Below are 20,780 nucleotides of genomic sequence, written 5' to 3' on the forward strand. Positions count from 1 at the left end.
TCAGCTAAGCGTCTGCCTTCAGCTCAGGCAGCTCAGGGACCCTAAGTCAGGCTCCCTATTCAGCGGGGAGTCTGCTTCTCTCTCTGCCCCTCACCCCTTTCTCTCTCAAATCAGTAAAATCTTTAAAAAAATAAAAAATAAAAGACTGGTCCCATTTCAAATTCATGGTATCCACTGCCAGAGCCTCTCCGGCAATCCCTCCAAATACCCCGTCAAGTCCTCTGTCATGCCATCATTCCCGTCAATGGCATTTTCACCCCTTCCTTGTTTTTCGCTCTTGGCCAAGAAGCCACTATTACGCCTTCCTTCCACTTTCTGACATACCTCCTCCCCTCGAGCTTATTGGTATCCGGGTCTATCAATATTCCCCATGTCCTTTACCTCTGCGGGAACCCTTTCCGTAACTCTCCCCTGCCGTCCCAGCACTGTCTCCAAGCCTAACATATGCATGTGCTTTCTTTCCCTAATCTGCTTAAAAATCTTTTATCAGCTTGTATCCCAACCCCCCATTTAGCTACTATTTCCTTTCTAAAGCAAGCTGCTTAAAACAGAAGCTTTAATTTATTCACTTTCCTCACTAGTCATTCATTCTCAATCCAAGGGTGAATAACCCCTTGCATTTACCATCCTCGAAATTGCTCAAAATTATCTCCTACTTGCTGAGTCCAAAAAACCCCCTCAAGTCCTTCTCACCTGACCTCTCCATGTTAATCATCCCCTTGAAAAATTACGTAAGTGTAGGGCGCCTGGGTGGCTGAGTTGGTTAAGCGACTGCCTTTGGCTCAGGTCATGATCCTGGAGTCCCGGGATCGAGTCCCGCATCGGGCTCCCTGCTCAGCAGGGGGTCTGCTTCTCCCTCTGACCCTCTTCCCTCTCGTGCTATCTCTCACTCTCTCTCTCTCAAATAAATAAATAAAATCTTAAAAAAAAAAAATTACATAAGTGTATTCACAAAAGTCAAAGGCACAGAACTTTCTCTCCACTCCACTCTGCCCTTGCCCCTCCCCTCAGACGAAACCAGTTATCAGTTCGCTATGTATTCTTCCAGAGCTTTAAAAAACGAGTTTTTACACAAACACATAAATGTATCAATGGCAATATTGTTTTTCTGTATTTACATAGATGGGGTAATATTCTATATGTTTTATAAAGTTGACAATACCTGGAAGGCTTCTCCATGTTCTTCTGAACTGCTACATAAAATTCCAAAAATACAGATGTACCAGTTTAAACATTTCCCTATCGATGGCCAGTTAGGTTCTGATTTTTCAATATTAACAGACATGCTGAACATTATTGTAATCATTTTGTGCAGATGTGACTATGTCTTTAGCATAGAGACCTAGAAATGGAATTGCTAGGTTAAAGGGCATTTGCAATTTAAATTTAAGATACTGCTTAATTGTCCTGCAAGGCTGTTACAACTTTAAGCATGAGTATGTCTCCCTATACCCCTGCCAAGCATGGAAACTGTTAATCTTTATAAAGATTTTGTCAAGCTAATAAGCAAAAATATTTCAACTTTTATCTTCAAGTACGGAAAATGTGTTTTCATGTTTACAGGGCATTTCTATTTTTCCACCCGTGAGCTGTTTTCCATAGCCCTGGACCACTGTCCAGTGGAAGGGCATGACCTTTTCTTAACTGGCACTGCCCTTCCCCTTCTGGAAACTGTCTCCTCTCTCTCTTGGCTTTGATAGCACCTCTCTCTGTACAATTTTTTATATTTTGTAGAAATCACTTCTCAACTCTGAGGTGAATGGTCTCCAGGACTGTCTGCCCTTTGTTTTCCTCTGTCTTCTTGCCTGGGCCACCTTATCTAAGCTTCTGGATTTAACTCCCAGCAGTAGCCCAGTCTGACTTTCTCTCCTACCTTGGAAGAATCACAATGGTCACTTTCTCTCACCTGAATGTTCCCAGCACCTCATCTCATAATGTCTAGAACAAAAGTCTTCTTCTCAGTGTCCCCTTTGCTCTGCTCCCTAGATGGTTAAGGCAGGTGTGCCCTAATGCCCACAGCTGAGCAAGCTCTGACGAGGCCCTCTTGATTTCTGACGTGGATTATGGCCACCATGTAACTTTGATTAGGACAAACTTTGGTTTCTTGCCTCTCATCCCATTCTTTTTCTGTCCGTCTCGATGTGTCTGGGATGACTCTTAAAAATCGGATTGTGTCAGGCCTGTGCCGATCGGCTCCCAATACCCCACTGAGCCTCTCCATTCTCCCATTAGTTTCAGGGAAAACACTGAACTCCGTCACGAGGCATACAGGAGTTCTACAAAACTTCTCCTTTTCTTCCCTAACTCCTGTGAAGACTTCCTTCCAACTCTAGTCTTCAGTCAAATTAAACTATTATTCCTGTGGTCACTGTTCTCTTTTACGCACAGGTGTCCACGTTGCTCACCTGTATGGCACAGCTGATGCTCTAGGCTCTCCCCCCGCCTCCCTGGCCCAAGCAGGTGCAGCTCCTTCTGTGGTGGTGTGGCACCTTCTGCACTCTTCCAGCCCAGCCCCACCAACTGTCCCCAACTCACAGCAACAGCCGTCTCCTCCTATCTCACCTCACAGTAAGCCCCCAACAGCCAAGTAACGGATTCCCCAACTTTACCCCCAAACCTATGAGTGCCTGGTACACAGTAGAGGCTCAGTGAATGCTGAATGAATAAATAAAACAATAATCAAGGTCTTAAAAAAGTATAGAATATTTCACCTTTAGTACATTTGAAATTTTAATTTGGTTTTACCAGGAGAAACTAGATGGTAAATCTCCCAATTTTGATCTAGGGTATGGAATCTCTGTGGACTCCTATTCAAGACTAGGTCATTTTACTTTCCGAGTGTCAGAAAAACTTCACAGAAGTCCGAGCTAAAAACCTGATCTATACCACCTTCTTAAGAGTAATGCTGAAAGGGGAGCCTGGGTGGCTCAGTCGTTAAGTGTCTGCCTTCGGCTCGGGTCACGATCCCAGGGTCCTGGGATCAAGCCCCACACTGGGCTCCCTGCTCTGCGGGAGGCCTGCTTCTCCCTCTCCCACTCTCCCTGTGTCTCTGTCAAATAAATAAAAATCTTAAAAAAAAAAAAAAAAAGTAATGCTGAAAATAAGGGTGGTCCATGAGATTCTGTTTTTTAAAATACTGATCTACGTAAGTAATCTTAATCTCTACACCCAATGTGGGGGCTCGAACTCATGACCGCAAGGATCAAAAGTCACAGGCTCCTCCAACTGAGCCAGCTAGACGCCCCGAGATTTTTTTTTCTTTTAAACTAACATAATCTAAGGATGCATCAATAAAAAGTTTCCAGATCAGGAAAAAATAAGTTTTCTCTGCAGTTTGGAATGTATCACTTTAACTTTATTCACTGTACACGTCCTACTGTTATTTATGGAGTAATTTCAATAGGGCAGAGACTTTGATTTATTTAATGCAGCATCCCAGCTCCTCTAAGAATGCCTGGCATTTAACAGTTCAGCAGACATTTATTCAGTGAACGCATGCACGTAAGAATCTTGCTTTGAACTGAGGTCTGAGTGGAAGAATTTTTCAAATAAAAGCAAAATGATCCAAGTTATTTGTCCAATTACCTCCTTGCAAATCTGCTTCATCGTGACTTCCTCCAAGTTGGCACTGGCCAGTAATTTCTTCACGGTTTCCTTTAATTCTTCATCTGTAGGAGGTTTCTTTAATTTTTTAATTAAAGGTTCATCATCTGAACTATCCTCAGATTCACTTTCTAAAAGATAAGCATTCATTAGATTCTCAAAGGGGTATCACCACTCTATAAATTAGGTACATAACATGCACTGACATTTTTGTCAATTTTGAAAAATTACAACTATGAAAAAACTGGTATACCACTTCCCCCCAGCCAATTTTTTTTGCAGTTTATCTATTTTCCACACACACTTCAAAACTGTTAGAGTTCTACCTGTAGAGTTGCTGCAAATGCGTCATTTCTAACATACCTTTTTTGGAACTGTTTTGATTCTTCTTGGTGGTGCTGCTATCTGCCTTCTTAACGTTAGCACTTTTTACAGTTTTCTTACTTTTAGAAGTAGCTTTCTGTTTAGGTTTTTCTCTTTTAGATGTCTTTTTTGGTGGCTGGTAGAAAGGAAAGCAAAGAACATAGACCGATGATTTTCATTCCATTCCTCTATTCCTCTCAACAATATTAGAGAAACTTAATGTATTCAACATCACCAATGAAAAATTACTAGTTATCAATTTCTGAGATAAATATCCTCAACAAACTTCACTTTCAACAAAACTGGTCACGAGAAGAATCAAACACTAAAAAGATGCCCAAATTTATTGCACACTACAGATAGAAAACTTCATATGCACTGCCTTACCTTAACCTTAAAAAATACCTCTAGCATATAGATGCTAGTAGCGCTCTCCTACTGTCTCTCCCAGCTAGAATGGAAGTTCCAGGAGGACCAGGATTTTTTTTTTTAACACTCTATAAAGTTCACTGATGTATCCCTAACTCCTAAAATAGTGCACCAAGCACAGCAGTTGCTCAGTAACTATTTCTGAATATATGAGTAGACTAAGGCTCGAGAGGTATTTTGTTCACAGCCACATAACTAACAAAATACACAAGTGAGGTTCAAGTAGATCTGACTCCAGAACCTGTTTTCTTAAACACGGACTCATAGCTGATTAAAACAAAAGCAAAGTATATACACATGGATAGATTAAAATGACAAAATTGTAATTTATACTTTATCCCAACCAGGGTCTTTGAAATTAGGGAACATTAATTCATTTAATTCATTTTCCCAAAGTAGAAGCATCTTATATAAGCAAATAGCTCAAGATAACCTAAAATCTCATCTTTACACACCAAAAATACTGCAAATCACTTCTGACAGAATGTCTCTCCAAATGTCTTATATTTTAATTTGATTATCATAATTCTTTTTTTAAAAAAAAAGATGGATATTGGTTTGAACTTACTTTTAAAATTAAAGTATATAGATCAATCTGTTCCAGGAGGTAAGTGGGTTCAGCTCTATCTCTTTCCTCTTGCCACACTGCCATCACTACGTATTCACACCAGGCCACCACCAGCAGCCTGTCCCTACTGCAGTAACGTACTCTTGGCAGGCAGCTGGCTAAGCTGGCTAGTTTCACTGCCACTAAATAATGCATTTGAGATGTGGCAAGGGGCCGAAATGCTTTCTAAAAGTAAAGTAGATGAGCTCTACCTATGCATTATTATTTAGAGGACACTTTTACTTATTTCCTAATTCTTGGAGGTGTTCCAAATAGTGGGGGGTGCTGGAAAGGTTATCACTGGTTCATCAATTCTCTATGACTAACTTGACCTATGTTTTATTAAGTATCCACCTAATTCAGAAGAACCACACTAAACTTTAAAAGGGAATTCTAAAATTTCCTAAGTTCTTTTGGTATATTTAATAGATAGCATAATCACTATTATGGACATATCACATTTTAGTCAAAGTTTAATAAAATCTGGATCTGTAGGTGATTAAAGTACTTTACAAGAAAATAAAGGGTTGGGGAGGGTGAGCAAGGGATAACAACATTATAAGCATTATTACTTGATCCCCACCCAAATTAGATAATTAGAATCACATACTTAAAATACTTCCAGAGCCTTTTAAGGCCAGGGTATACAGCTGTCATTAAAATTCTGGAAGGCACACAATATGGCACCATTTAAAAACCTGCAAATCGGGAGTAGTGCTAGTTTGACAAAGTATAAAAATTCACAGTGATAAAGGATAATTAAGCCATCTCCACAAGATGTCACCACTGGACAAACACAAAGAATTAAAACTATGCTTCTTCCTATATCTCACATCATCTTCTAGCAGAGACAGTGTTCCCCAGTTTTTTAAGTGAACAACTAGCCTATTAAGAGAAACACTGTAAACATATGGTCACACGCACTATAGAAACCTAACAGGTAAGAGTGTGGGCTCTGGAGGCTAGCTGCCTGGTTTCAGATTCTGGCCCCACTTCCCTTATTTACAAAATGAGGGAAATATGATAGTACTTAATAAATGCATTAATACAGGGGCGCCTGGGTGGCTCAGTTGGTTAAGCGACTGCCTTCGGCTCAGGTCATGATCCTGGAGTCCCAGGATCGAGTCCCACATCAGGCTCCCTGCTCAGCAGGGAGTCTGCTTCTCCCTCTGACCCTCTTCCCTCTCGTGCTATCTCTCATTCTCTCTCTCTCTCAAATAAATAAATAAAATCTTTAAAAAAAAAAAATAAATGCATTAATACATTAAAAGTACTTTTTAAAAAAATTTTATTTTGTTATGTTAATCACCACACATCACATCATTAGTATGGTGCCAGGCTCATAGGAAATGGTTAATGAATATTAGCTATTATTACTATTATGAGTGCTTCCAAAATTTTGTAAAGGAATTCTTTTGTTAAACACATGTAGTAACTTGGAAGTTTTAAAGTTTTCTTTAAAAGCAAGGCACATATAAAGGATACACAGAACCAAAGCAGTAAGATAGACTGTGTTAACTAACCATGATGTATTGTGCTTATTTCATTATATTCTCGTAGATAGTACTGCACCCACAAACATCCCTGTTATAATAAACTATGTTATTTATACCGGATTTCACTTATCTTTAGTAACCAGTTACAAGTTATTCTGTGACAAGTTGAAGGTAGGAATTAAAAAAAGTGATAAAATGTTGTTGGCATGGAGTAGCAGTGAAAATGGGAGTAGTAAAATAATCAAACTCTATAGAACCACATATCTTCAGGTTTCATCTTGAGCAGAGAGGCAATCAGACTAACTCCCACTAGCTTGCTGATGTAAAGAATCACCTCCGTTGCCCTAATGATAAGTTTCAGGTATGTATAGAAGAGGTCACTATGAAAAATGGGGCATCCCAAAGGACCTTGGTACTGGGACGCAATGGATAATTTCCGGTAAGTAAGGTGAATAATCTGGTATTTTGGAGGTAAAGAGGCCCGGGGAGAGCGGAGGAGAGCGAAAGTGTGCCCACTTATACTCTATAGGAACTTTCAAATCCTCATTACCTTACTTCCCTCCTCTCCTTAGAAAAATCTCATGCATAAGTCCAAATCCAGCCACCCCCTCTGAATCTTTCATTTTATCACCAACTGATTAATCTGTGGTCCCACAGTACTTGGCCTACAATTCATGTATCCCTACTTCCTGTGAGGCAATGAATAAGAACACAGATTTGAGAGCCAAATTTCCTGGTTCAAATCCTGACTCCACTACCGACCAATTTTGTATTCTCAAGCAAATCACTTACCTTCCCTGGGCCTGTTTCCTCATCTGTAAAATGGAGGTAATAATACCAGACTTTGCTGAACTTAACATTTTTTTTTCACATTTTCTCATCTCAGCAGTATCTGACTGGGGTGCATTTTATAATTTACATTAAAATGATGCCTTATAGGCATCGGAGATTCGATGAACTGTGGCCTTATCTGTAGAATTGTTGTGAGGATCAAATGAGTAAATAAATATCAGGTAGCAGAGAAAACAAACATTTAATATACAGCTTTATTCAACTAGTTATTTACAGCCTGTTTTCCCACCCTATCACAAGTTTCTTAAGGGTGTATTGACAATCTCCATGGGAACAGACACGCCGCGGCCTTATCTATTAGCTCTATCCGTCCCCGGCAACCTTAAACATGTTGGGCGTAGAGCAGCCATTTAAGTATTTGTCATGTTCACCTCTGTATCGTTTTTAGGGTATGGTTTACTTGTACTCTGAACCCAGGACATGGTTAAAATGTAATTAAAAGGAAAAGGAAAAAGGCATCTCTATAGTACACTATCTTATATGAGCTAAAAAAAAAAAAAAAAGACAAAACAGTTTATTTCATTACAAAGGAGGAAACTGTATCTGAGTAGTTGAGAGCCGATGCCTTTACAGAGTAAGAAGCAAGACCTCTGATTCTTCAGTTCAGTGTGCCTCCTACCATAGATTAGTTGCTTATAATGACTAACATACCTACATATCTCTTTTAAGCCAGAGTTGAAATGACAGAAATAAGCCAGTGATATGACCTATTTATGTTCTTAAAATTAACTTTGTCCATTACATACAAATGTTACCAATGATAACAATAAAAAAAGTTGGCAGAAAATGCAAAATAGTAACAAAGGATCACCAAACTCTGTTATTAGGGCTCTCTGGCCTTTTACCCTCCAAATTTTATAGGGGCCCCAGGATCATTTCTTTAGAAATTTTTTTTAAAGCTAAGATGGGCCTTAGTGTAATCCAATTTTGTATAGTTTTTACCAAATCTCTTTCACTCTGCTGACCTCTCCTATTTACCCTTTAAAAGCTCAAATTGTTACCTCCTGTGAAACTTGCCTGTCTGATGTTTGCTCCCCACATGTCCCTAGAAAGAGGTAAATACCCTTTATCCTCTGAGCCTCCACATTATCTTGTCCAAATCTCTTTTTTAGCTTTTAAGTTACATTCTACTTTTTTCCTCCCAATCTTTGACTTCTCCCTTTCTACCAACTGCTGACCGCAGACACCCTGTCTTGTTTCTTGATCTCCGGCGCACGGCTCAGAACCAGTACTTAGGTGGTTGCTATGTAATTATTGGGAAGATGAAGATGGGAAAAGATTCTTGCAAACTAGAGAACTGTTCAAGATCTACTCCAACCCTGAGGTTCTGTGTCATCAGCACCACTCCGCTTGCTAGGAGAACATGTTTGCTACTAACAGCAGCCAAACTTCTTCATTTTTTAATATAACTGTCTTCTGGCACAACTTACCTATAAGGTTATACATGTAAGAAAAGGAAAAGAGACCATTAGGTAAATCATCAAGGGTGAGGGCTGGGGACATACGCATTTTTTTAAAGCCCTGCAGCAGACTCACCCAGCTATAAGTCTTCTAAGATGATAAATTTATAGTTTGCATCTCTCACCAAGCTTTCTCTATAAGTGCCAGAGAGTAATTAATTTAGGCTTTGCTGCCTACATGTGCTTACTGTTGCAATCTTCATTTTTTATTTTAACAAATATTTCAAAAATGGAAAAAAACCATCCTCAGTTTCTAGGCTGTACAAAAACAGGCGATAAGCTGGATCTGGTGTATAGGGCTATAGTAGCCAATTCCTGGTCTAGATTATAAATTATTGGAGCTATATAGGTTAAAGGCAGGAACTAGATAAATTAGTCAATAAGATAATTTAAGTTATATATTTATGTCAACAGCTTTTAGGTTTTTTTTATAATCAGAAGTGGATATACACTTATTAACTTATCTAAAGCTATTGCTTAAATCAAATTTCAATCTAAATCAGCAGTTCTATATAGACAACTCTGAAGACAGAAGCATATGAACTAGCAGCTCTGGAAAGAGTAATATGGACATTAAAAAATATAAGTGTACACCTGAAACTAATGTGACATTGTGTGTTAACTGTACTTCAATACTAAAAAAATACATATATATATTTATTATATCCTTGGAGTACAAATACGAGGATATATCATCCTCTCTCGGGAGTCAAGAATGACTTAGATATAAGATGTGAAAGTACACGGCACATAGGAGATTCTCAGTAAGTCTGCTCCTTGTATTTACCAAGAAATGCTTACTCTCTCCCCAGGTAGACTGTTCCTAGAAGACAGAGGCCAGGTCTCTCTCTTTTTTCCTTCTCAGCAAAATTCAGGTAGAATAAGACCATCATTCTGAATAAACAAGAATGATGCATCTATTATTTATACCAATGCCCAACCTCCTGAGTTCTCCAGAGTCTGGCGTCAGTGCACACTGCTCTAGCTTCATCTCTCACTGCTTTACTTCTGGACCCATTACCTAACCACAAACAAGTGTGTCTGTCAGAGAGACCCTGGACTTTCTCGCTCCCCATCTCTGTCCACATGTCCAACTTTCCTTTCTATTCCCCCAAGGTAAGTTTCAACTGGTACCTCTATCATTTCTCTCCAAAGCTTTTCCTCAGCAATAGATAGAAATATTTTCTTTTGGAATCCTGTATTAAGTATCTTTCAAGTGGCATTTGGGTAGAAAATATTTTCTGGAACCTCAACAGCACTTAGTGTACTCTCAATTTATTGAACTGAATAATACAGAAGTAATAACATGAAAAACCCCTGCTTTAAAATCTCTCGTAAGTGGTGCCTGGGTGGCTAAGTCTCCCTCTCCTACTCCCCCTGCTTGGTTCCCTCTCTCGCTGTCTCTGTCCAAACAAAAACCAAACCTTAAAATCTCAAAATATTTTGAAAATTTTAGTAATTATAGCAAACCCATTATGTGGCATTACAAAGGAAAAATGTTGGGAGGTACTCATGAGAGTTAACTATGTTATTTAATCAAACAAGAGTCAAGACTTGAGTCTTTCATCAAAATATACAGGAAAAAATTAGGTAGTTCAGTTCAAAAAAAATCAAGAAAAGGCTAGTTTCCAAATTGTCATGGGATTTATTAAGATTCTGGCTTGTTATTTTTGAATCTGCTGTGAGTGGTTCAATCAGAACCATCCAGTATTATAGTAAGTTTTAATGCAAAACAGACAAAAGGGAAACACAAAAATTGACAGCTGCCATTAATTTCAATAGTACCATGTACTGTGATCTAATTTTGTAAAAGATTAGTAATAGAAATTCTTTAGAATTTGAAGAGGATTTTCTGTATCTCTGATAACCGTGAAGGCATAGAATCAGAGGAATGACACAACAAGCACTTTTTGAAGGAAGTCAAAAAAAAAAAAAATCTTGGGAGAAAAGGCTTACCTATCTTTTATAGGCAGCAGGGCTCTTGAAGGAGGGTCTCCAAAAAAGACGCCTGTCACAGAGCCAGAATCCTGTCCTCACAGCAGAAAGGTTGTACTGGGTGAACAGATGAACAAAATAAAAATTAGCTTAAAATAATTCTTTTAACAACTTGGCTGAGAAAACTCAAGAGTGCCAAGAGTAAAGAATGTGTGAGGCTCATTATATTTCACAAAAGATTCTGAAAGCGAGTTTAAGTCTAAGATTTTATTATGGTGATTATTCAACTTTGCCTTCCAGCAAAAGATTTTAATAATTTATATGGTTTTGGGGGCGCCTGGGTGGCTCAGTCGTTAAGCGTCTGCCTTTGGCTCAGGTCATGATCCCAGGGATCTGGGATCGAGCCCCGCATCGGGGGAAGTCTGCTTCTCCCTCTCCCACTCCCCCCGCTTGTGTTCCCTCTCTCACTGTGTCCCTGTCTGTCAAATAAATAAATAAAATCTTTAAAAAAGATAGTAATTTATATGGCTTTATAAATCTGCTGATCAACTTATGAGATGGAGGTGGGGGATTCTTATTTTTTAGAACATAATTAAGGACTAACAAAACTTTTACATTCACTCTCTCACTGCTACCAAGTAATTCCCTGAATGGTCCAAATATTTAAGTTTACCAAAAACTAAAACTGAAAGTTTCTCTGATCTGGCAAACATTGTAGGATGGCTCACTCAACATCTTTATTTGCTTTCCTCCCCAGATGCAAGACAGCTACCACCTGGACCTCACAGCCTCCCCTGTAGCTAGAGGTAGAGAGGTGATAAAGTTCTGGCCAAGGCAACTTACACGGAGATCTCTGGCAAAAGGCATCCCTTCTGGGGGAAAAAAAAAGTGAAAACATTCCTAGAAGAAAGCCCTTTGCTCGTCTCTATCTGGACCAGGGATTTAATGCCTAAAGGTACAACCACCATCTTATGATCATGAGGTTAAGTGCCACCTATGCAGATGGTGGCTCAGGAAGAAAGGGGTTATTCAAGTTCCTGAAACTTTTCTCAAGCTGATGTACTGGCCCCAAATTGCCTGTCTGTGGATTTCTTGTCATGAAAGAAAAAAGAACTTCCACTAGTAAGGTTTTCAGTTGAAGACATTCCTGATACATATGGGAACACTCATATTTTAAATGCCAAATAATAATTCAGTTTGTTGTATACTTTTCTAGCTCTAAGAATGTTATAAAAACACTAAGAAAAACAGAAGGAATATAAATTTTAAAAAACTAAGTATGCCATTAAGGGTCTAAGAGATTATCAGAACTGTGTTCTCCAGTGTGGGAAGCACGACTCCTTTCTGTACTCTCCAGTACTTCTCTATGCCTAAGGTCTAACACCAGTGGTACATTTACCATACCTAAGTATGGTTTAATCTCACTGGTTCATTTTAGCAATCTTCTCCTAAAGATGCTAATCCAATATAGGAACCAGATGATCTTCAGAATAAGTTTATAGAAAATAACAAAACCTGTCATTTTCCTATTCCCCCATTTTTAAGAAATTTCGTCCTAATTCTAAACTGCTCTCCTCCTACTGCCCTAACTAAGCAAATGTCCAAGAGCCAAGATGGTAAGTTTAAAACAGCTCTCTTGGGCGCCTGGGTGGCTCAGTTGGTTAAGCAACTGCCTTCGGCTCAGGTCATGATCCTGGAGTCCTGGGATCGAGTCCCACATCGGACTCCCTGCTCAGCAGGGAGTCTGCTTCCCCTCTGACCCTCTTCCCTCTCATGCTTTCTATCTCTCATTCTCTCTCTCTCAAATAAAAAAAAATAAAATCTTTAAAAAAAAAAACAGCTCTTTTATGAAGTCACTCTTGGAAAGAAAGAGCAACTTCTTATTGGAGTTACTTCTAAAGAAAAGGAAGATTTAAAGCCGCCGTGAACCACTCACAGCCTATCATAGAAACAGCTCCAGGTACAGCGAACCTCCAACAAAGTGTCTGAGCAATTACACGCTAAGAGACTTAAATATGACACGTATTCTTACAAAAGACTAAAAAACCTGACATTTCAAACTATGTGGTTTTCAGTGACTTCAATACTACCTTTAAGAGATAATAAATTTACTTATAAATCTCCTACTCTGGGGCGCCTGGGTGGCTCAGTCGTTAAGCGTCTGCCTTCGGCTCAGGTCATGATCCCAGGGTCCTGGGATCGAGTCCCACATCGGGCTCCCTGCTCAGCGGGAAGCCTGCTTCTCCCTCTCCCACTCCCCCTGCTTGTGTTCCTGCTCTCGCTGTCTGTCAAATAAATAAATAAAATCTTAAAAAAAAAAAAGTCTGATAACCTTTAAAAAAAAAAAAAACTCCTACTCTGCCACACAGCTAAGTATGAAAATGAGCAGGTGAATAAGTAACACTCAACCTCACATAACTGGTCAATGGACAACTATAACTTGAACTGGATTTCTGCTTGAGAGTCCTGACTTTAGCAATATGATATTATTTAGTCCAAAGCCCTCAATTTACAGAGGAAACCAAAGATAACATTAATCTACCCAACTTCATAGTTACTTACTCCAAGAACCTAAAATAAAACAAGAAAATATTAACAGGGGACAAGTCTTTTATTTATAAAGGAAAAGTCTGTCTCAGGAAATAAACAGAGTAAGTAATATTAACTTAGTAATATTCTATGAAAAGAATCTACAAAAAAATTCTATCTACAGGCAATCCACAACTTTTCCAATCAACCTTTACCTCTTCTTTATGGCCTCTTAGAAAAAGAGGTCCATGGGGCGCCTGGGTGGCTCAGCTGGCTAGGCAGCTGCCTTCAGCTCAGGTCATGATCCCAAGGTCCTGGGATCAAGCCCCACATTGGGCTCCTTGCTTAGTGGGGAGCCTGTTTCTCCCTCTTCCTCTGCCGCTCCCCCCTGCTTGTGCGCTCACTCTCACTATCTCTCTCTCTGTGTCAAATAAAATCTTAAAGAAAAAAGAAGAGGTCCTTTCATAGTAATAATCAAAAGCAATGCCACTTATGAAGTCCCTAAAGAAGTTAACACTTAACTGAGTCCTTGAAAAAATGGAAAAATAAGGGAAAACAGGCACCTGGGTGGCTCAGTTGTTAAGCGTCTGCCTTCGGCTCACGTCATGATCCCAGGGTCCTGGGATTGAGCCCTGCACCCTGCCCCGCAGGAAGCCTGCTTCTCCCTCTCCCTCTCCCACTCCCCCTGCTTGTGTTTTCTCGCTGTCTTTCTCTGTCAAATAAATAAATAAAATCTTTAAAAAAAAACGGGGGGGGGAAACACAGCAGAGAAATTCTGTTCCTACTGCTAGTACTTACCTTTCGTACGAACAGAATCAGAAATAAAGTTTTTGAGAATAGTCCTAAATTTGAGATAGCCTTTAGAGCCATGAATAATAGACTGAGGAAAAGGAAAAAAAAAAGTATTTCTCAGTCCAGATTTTACTGGACTGTATTTTACGAAGTTTGTCAGTATCAGCCCAGGTAGAAAAACCAAAGCAGAGAACAGAGCATTATGATACAGCATTTATGTTGTGTGACTTTATATAATGTCTGTAAAAGCCTATTTTGTTTTCTTTTTTTCCTACGTGGATTTTCACCATTTGACCTGAGTTTCTAGCAAATGATCCTTTTTTATGGTCCTGCAGAAAGGCTTTGATTTATAAGTGGGACAGTTCCACTTGTGATCACTGTCCAGGAACCAATATGGTTATAAATCAGAGGTCATCTATATTCACAAGCTTCAAGTAATTCTACTTAGAATAGGACAATAATCTGGAAAGCAAGTAAGAAAATGAGTATAAAATGCTTCCTCACCTTTTAACCTGCATCTTAGTAATGACAGGAAGACTGGATTTAGGAGTATTACATATGATAAAAGGTTATCTTAATACTAACAGTAATAGCAGCAGCTAATACTTACATAGTACTTGTGCAAAGCACGGCTCTAAGTGCTTTAAATAAAGTCACTGAAAAGCCTTTGAGGCTGCTACTGTTATCAACCCCGTATTACAGATGAGAAGCTGAGGTATGGAGTTTATAAGTAATCTGCCCAGTCATACTCGAAGGTACAGCTGGGATTTGTACCCAGATAGTTTCCAAAGCCCATGCTCATAATCACATTGCCTCTATGGAAAAATTAGATGTTTATATTCTATGACAACTTTTTATGCTTTAAATCTGCCTCTAAAAAGGTTTTAGGAAGCATAGTGAATACATGTAATAACAACCCAGAATCTGTTGAATGAGGATGATTATTACTGCAAAATTGCTATTGTTATAGATTCACATATGAACAAACATGTTTCCCTCTTGATGTCCTTAAAATCTATTCCATAAAAACCTTAGGGCTGAGATTACTCATCTTCCCTTGCTCCAAAAATATATTATGAAATACCTGCTAGACTTGTAATATCCTTTTGTAAATTATGAAGCATTTCATACTTAGCTTTATAGAAGTCTTTATAAAATCTGACATTAAAATAATCATGGGTTTTAAGTACCTAAAAACAAATACACACACATATAAAATCAGAGTTCATTACATCTTTATTCCTTCTAATCCAGTAGTTACCAACTAGAGGTGATCCTCCCGCCCCCACCCCCAAGGACATTTGGCAATGTTTGGAGACATTTTTGGTATTCACAACTAGAGGTTTGGGGCGGGGGTAGGGGAGGATGTACTGTCCCCTAGTGGGCAAACATTCTATAATGCACGAACATTCTATAATCCACAAGAAAGAATCACCTTGGCCCAAAAAGTCAAGCCAATTAATCACGTCCCTAAATAAGACAAGGGAGATGACCCAATTTACAAGAGCAAGTTCTGACAACTGAAGGAGACATCAAAACAAAGTTAAAACAGAGTCTACCAACCAAACGTTTAAAGAAGAATTAATGCCTATTCTTCTGAAACTGTTGCAAAAAATAGAAATGGAAGGAAAACTTCCAAACTCATTTTATGAGGCACCATTACCTTGATCCCAAAACCAGACAAAGACCACCCCATCAAAAGGAGAAGTACAGACCAATATCCCTGATGAACATGGATGCAAAAATTCTCACCAAAATACTAGCCAATAGGATCCAACAGCACATTAAAAGGACTATTCACCATGACCAAGTGGGATTTATCCCTGGGCTTCAAGGTTGGTTCAACAACCACAAATCATTGTGATTCAATATATTAATCAAAGAAAGAACAAGAACCGTATGATCCTCTCAAGAGATGCAGAAAAAGCATTTGACAAAGTATAGCATCCTTTCTTGATCAAAACTCTTCAGAGTATAGGGATAGAGGGTACATACCTCAATATCATAAAAGCCATCTATGAAAAACCCACAGAGAATATCATTCTCAATGGGGAAAAGCTGAGAGCTTTCCCCCTAAGGTCAGGAACACAGCAGGGATGTCCACTATCACCACTGCTATTCAACACAGTACTAGAAGTCCTAGCCACAGCAATCAGACAACAAAAAGAAATCAAAGGCATCCAAATCAGCAAAGAAGTCAAACTCTCACTCTGCAGATGACAAGATACTTTATGTGGAAAACCCAAAAGACTCCACCCCAAAACTGCTAGAACTCCTACAGGAATTCAGTAAAGTGGCAGGATATAAACTCAATGCACAGAAATCAGTGGCATTCCTATACACCACCACCAAGACAGAAGAAAGAGAAATTAAGGAGTCGATCCCATTTACAACTGCACCCAAAACCGTAACATACCTAGGAATAAATCTAACCAAAGAGGCAAAGGATCTGTACTCAGGAAACTATAAAATACTCATGAAAGAAACTGAGGAAGACACAAAGAAATGGAAAAACGTTCCATGCTCATGGACTGGAAGAACAAATATTGTGAAGATGTCAATGCTTCCTAGAGCAATCTACACATTCAATGCAATCCCCATCAAAATACCATCCACTTTTTTCAAAGAAATGGAACAAATAATCCTAAAATTTGTATGGAACCAGAAAAGACCCCAAATAGCCAGAGGAATGTTGAAAAAGAAAAGCAATGCTGGCGGCATCACAATTCCAGACTTCAAGCTCTATTACAAAGCTGTCATCAAGACAATATGGTACTGGCATAAAAAGAGATACACAGATCAATGGAACAGAATAGAGAGCCCAGAAATGGACCCTCAACTCTGTGGTCAACTCATCTTCGACAGAGCAGGAAAGCATGTCCAATGGAAAAAAGACAGTCTCTTCAACAAATGGTGTTGGGAAAATTGGACAGCCACATGCAGAAGAATGAAACTGGACCATTTCCTTACACCACACACAAAAATACTCAAAATGGTTGAAAGACCTAAATGTGAGACAGGAGTCCATCAAAATCCTAAAGGAGAACACAGGCAGCAACGTCTTCGACCTCAGCCGCAGCAACTTCTTCCTAGAAACATCGCCAAAGGCAAGGGAAGCAAGGGCAAAAAGGGATTTCATCAAGATAAAAATCTTTTGCACAGCAAAGGACAGCCAACAAAAACCAAAAGACAACCGACAGAATGGGAGAAAATATTTGCAAATGACATATCAGATAAAGGGCTAGTATCCAAAATCTACAAAGAACTTATCAAACTCAATACCCAAAGAACAAATAATCCAATCAAGAAATGGGCAGAGACATGAACATTTTTCCAAAGACGACATCCAAATGGCCAGCAGACACATGAGAAAGTGCTGAACATCACTTGGCAGCAGGGAAATCCAAATCAAAACCTCAATGAGATACCACCTCACACCCGTCAGAATGGCTAAAATTAACAAGTCAGGAAACGACAGATGTTGGCGGGGATGTGGAGAAAGGGGAACCCTCCTATGCTGCTGGTGGGAATGCAAGCTGGTGCAGCCACTCTGGAAAACAGTATGAAGGTTCCTCAAAAAGTTGAAAAGAGAGCTACCATACGACCCAGCAATTGCACTACTGGGTATTTACCCCAAAGATACAAATGTAGTGACCTGAAGGGGTATGCGCAACCCGATGTTTATAGCAGGAATGTCCACAATAGCCAAACTGTGGAAAGAGCCAAGATGTCCATCGACAGATGAATGGATAAAGAAGAGGTGGTATATATATACAATGGAATATTATGCAGCCATCAAAAGGAATGAGATCTTGCCATTTGCAACGACGTGGCTGGAACTGGAGGGTATTATGCTGAGCGAAACAAGTCAATCAGAGAAAGATATGCATTATATGATCTCACTGATATGAGGAATTCTTAATCTCAGGAAACAAACTGAGGGTTGCTGGATTGGTGGGGGGTGGGAGGGATGACACTGGGGAGGGTTATGTGCTATGGTGAGCGCTGTGAATTGTGTAAGACTGTTGAATCACAGACCTGTACCTCTGAAACAATACATTGTACGTTAAAAAAAAAAAAGATAGTAGGAAGGGAAAAATGAAGGGGGGGAAATCGGAGGGGAAGACGAACCATGACAGACTATGGACTCTGAGAAATAAACTGAGGGTTCTAGAGGGGAGGGGGGTGGGGGGATGGGTTAGCCTGGTGATGGGTATTAAAGAGGGTACATATTGAATGGAGCACTGGGTGTTATACGCAAACAATGAATCATGGAACACCACATCAAAAACTAATGATGTAATGTATGGTGATTAACAAAACAAAAAAGAGTGGTGCTGGGGGGAAAAAAAAAGTCTACCAAAACACTATTAGCTATAATACGAAGTCATCTCCTTTACTGAGGATATGTATCAAGGAGAGGGTAAAGCTAACTTTTTAAATGGTTCGGCAGCTCTTCTCTTCCTGAAGTTTCACTTGGGAAACTAAATATTCTCAAGTATTCTCAAAATTTTACAGATACGCCCACATAAAAGAAAACAGCAGGCATTCCTAAGTGATACAAAACTTGCCCACCCATCAAATAAACTTCAAACACCGTTTTTCTCTTAATCTCCAATGGGTTGAGAATAACTGGGGTCCTTAAACCCCTTTTTTGCATAAAACAGAAAATGGCTCAAATCAATGATAAAATATTAACATAAAAAATTCTAAAGCAATCTGTTTCTTTGGATTCCTGTTTAGTATATGCACTGCCCCCCTTCCCATTTACTTACTCTAATCTTCAAGGTCCAGCTCAAATCCAGACAACCTCACTCTTCCAACTCCAAGCTCTCACATGGCCATAAAACCAAAAGCTCCATAAGGGAAAGAAAAGATCTATTCTTAACTATTTTTGTGTCTTTGGAATTAAAAAAACCATTTTGGTACTAACAGTTTCTAGAATCTGTTTTCTGGCTATATTTATCACCTGACAGGAATATTTAACTCACCCCATGGAAAGAAATGAGAAAAAAAAAAAAACCCACAAACCCCTAACATTTTACCTCCTCTTCACTTTCTTTATCTTCATCATCCGAAGACTCTTCCTTGTTTTTCTTTTCGTCTTCATCACTGCTAGATTCATCTGACAGAATTTCAGGACATTTGGTTCGCTTAGCTTTCCTTGCCATTCCAGAACTGTTCCGTTCCTTTTTGTTGCCTTTGCTAGAACTTTTTTTAGATTTTGGTAATGGCTGTGTACAATAAAATAAAGATAACACCAATGGGCTATTATATTTCCAAGTCAATCATTTTTTGATAACTTATCAACTCATTCTTGTTCCTGTCTCAAGAAGTATTTCCAAACTTAGCAGTTTTACAGAGAACAATTCACCTTTAAAGTGTCAAGTTGATCTTTTTGTCCACACCATCAATACCCTTTCATTTGTGTTCTAACACCTAGGCAAGACTCTTCACAAATGCTGAAATAAATACTGTGTTCTGACATGGGATTAGAAGCCCAAGCACATACTGCATTAAGCTCAGTTATTTACAATTTATCAAGGCAATATTTTGAGTTAGACTTGTAATTTATTTCATTCCTATTAGCATTAAAACCGTCAATGCCAGAGGAGCTTCTTGCTTTAGGGGAACCTCCAATCAAAAGACTGGAGCCATCTGTAAAGGAAACAAAACCTCACTTTACACATCCTGAATTTATGATCTATATAGTTTATATTCATATTACCTCTGGGCTCTACTTTCAGTAATGCCAGGATTATATTCTCATTGATGATTCTAAATACGCAATTAGTGTTGGGTATGTTAATTATGAAGCTGATTAAGAACCACAAAATACATGTATTGCTTTTGCTCTGATATTTAATTAAACCACACATATTTAAAAAGCAGAGATCACATGAGGAAACAATTTGATTACATTATCCAGCAAATTTAATTCTTAAATGCTTTCTTAGGGGAGTATTTGCTAACTTTTGAAACTGAAAACCATAAAGTAACCTTGCATAAAAGATCTGAAAAGATATACTCTGAGGAATTGAAATTTCCAAAATTATAGGTATAGTTTGTTTTTATTTTTGCCTCTATTATTTTCTACAATAAGCAGAAATAGTAAGGAAAATTCCATAACATAACCTTATGATATACAATTGTGTAAATGTTAGGGGTAATTTTAGGCAAAATCTTTCACGAAGCTAGGAGAACCATGGATTCTTTCTCTCCTAGAAACTGCCAGTCTTAAAGGTCACTGTCACCTGCACAAAAATTAAGAAAAGGTGGCTGTTTTGTGTATGTAGTGTTCTCAGGCTATGTACAATCCACAAGATAGCCTCCAGCTGCCCAAAAAAAATCTATCCTTCCTATAGGCAGACTGGGCAGCAGCCAATGTAGGTCACTTCAGGAATTTAAGTTAGTGGATGAATGATATTTCTCAGAGGGGTTCTCTGTAAGTTTCCATAAAAAACTTCCTTGAAAATATATAGATATCCTTGTTATGAGACCTGTTACTATTACCAACTAGTACCAGGAACTAAATCCATTTGGATAAATTCTTTGATCTCATTGGAGAAAAGGTGACTCTCACTGTCCAAACTCTCCCTATTCATTATATGAAATCCAGGACTCAAATATATTAGAAAAATGTGGTATCCCTTACTATCTCAGTTCAGGAACCAGATAGAGGTAGTAAGAATATAATCTGTATATGGAATCAGT

At 38.8% G+C, this 20,780-nt stretch overlaps 1 protein-coding gene across 1 annotated transcript in view; it reads right to left on the reverse strand.

Moving 5' to 3' along the window:
* DEK (DEK proto-oncogene) overlaps positions 1-20,780 on the reverse strand; it is a 33,557-nt gene that overhangs the window by 2,927 nt on the left and 9,850 nt on the right. Inside the window, exons 7-9 of the mRNA XM_028107412.2 lie at positions 19,112-19,300; positions 3,967-4,102; positions 3,586-3,734 (exon numbers count right to left, since the gene is read on the reverse strand). Coding sequence (XP_027963213.1) covers positions 3,586-3,734; positions 3,967-4,102; positions 19,112-19,300 — 474 coding nt within the window. The remainder of the gene's footprint in view (positions 1-3,585; positions 3,735-3,966; positions 4,103-19,111; positions 19,301-20,780) is intronic.

The sequence above is a fragment of the Eumetopias jubatus genome, unplaced genomic scaffold, assembly GCF_037043125.1.
Source record: "Eumetopias jubatus isolate StellerSeaLion01/CBP00866 unplaced genomic scaffold, mEumJub1_p1.0 scaffold_6, whole genome shotgun sequence".
Taxonomy (NCBI): domain Eukaryota; kingdom Metazoa; phylum Chordata; class Mammalia; order Carnivora; family Otariidae; genus Eumetopias; species Eumetopias jubatus.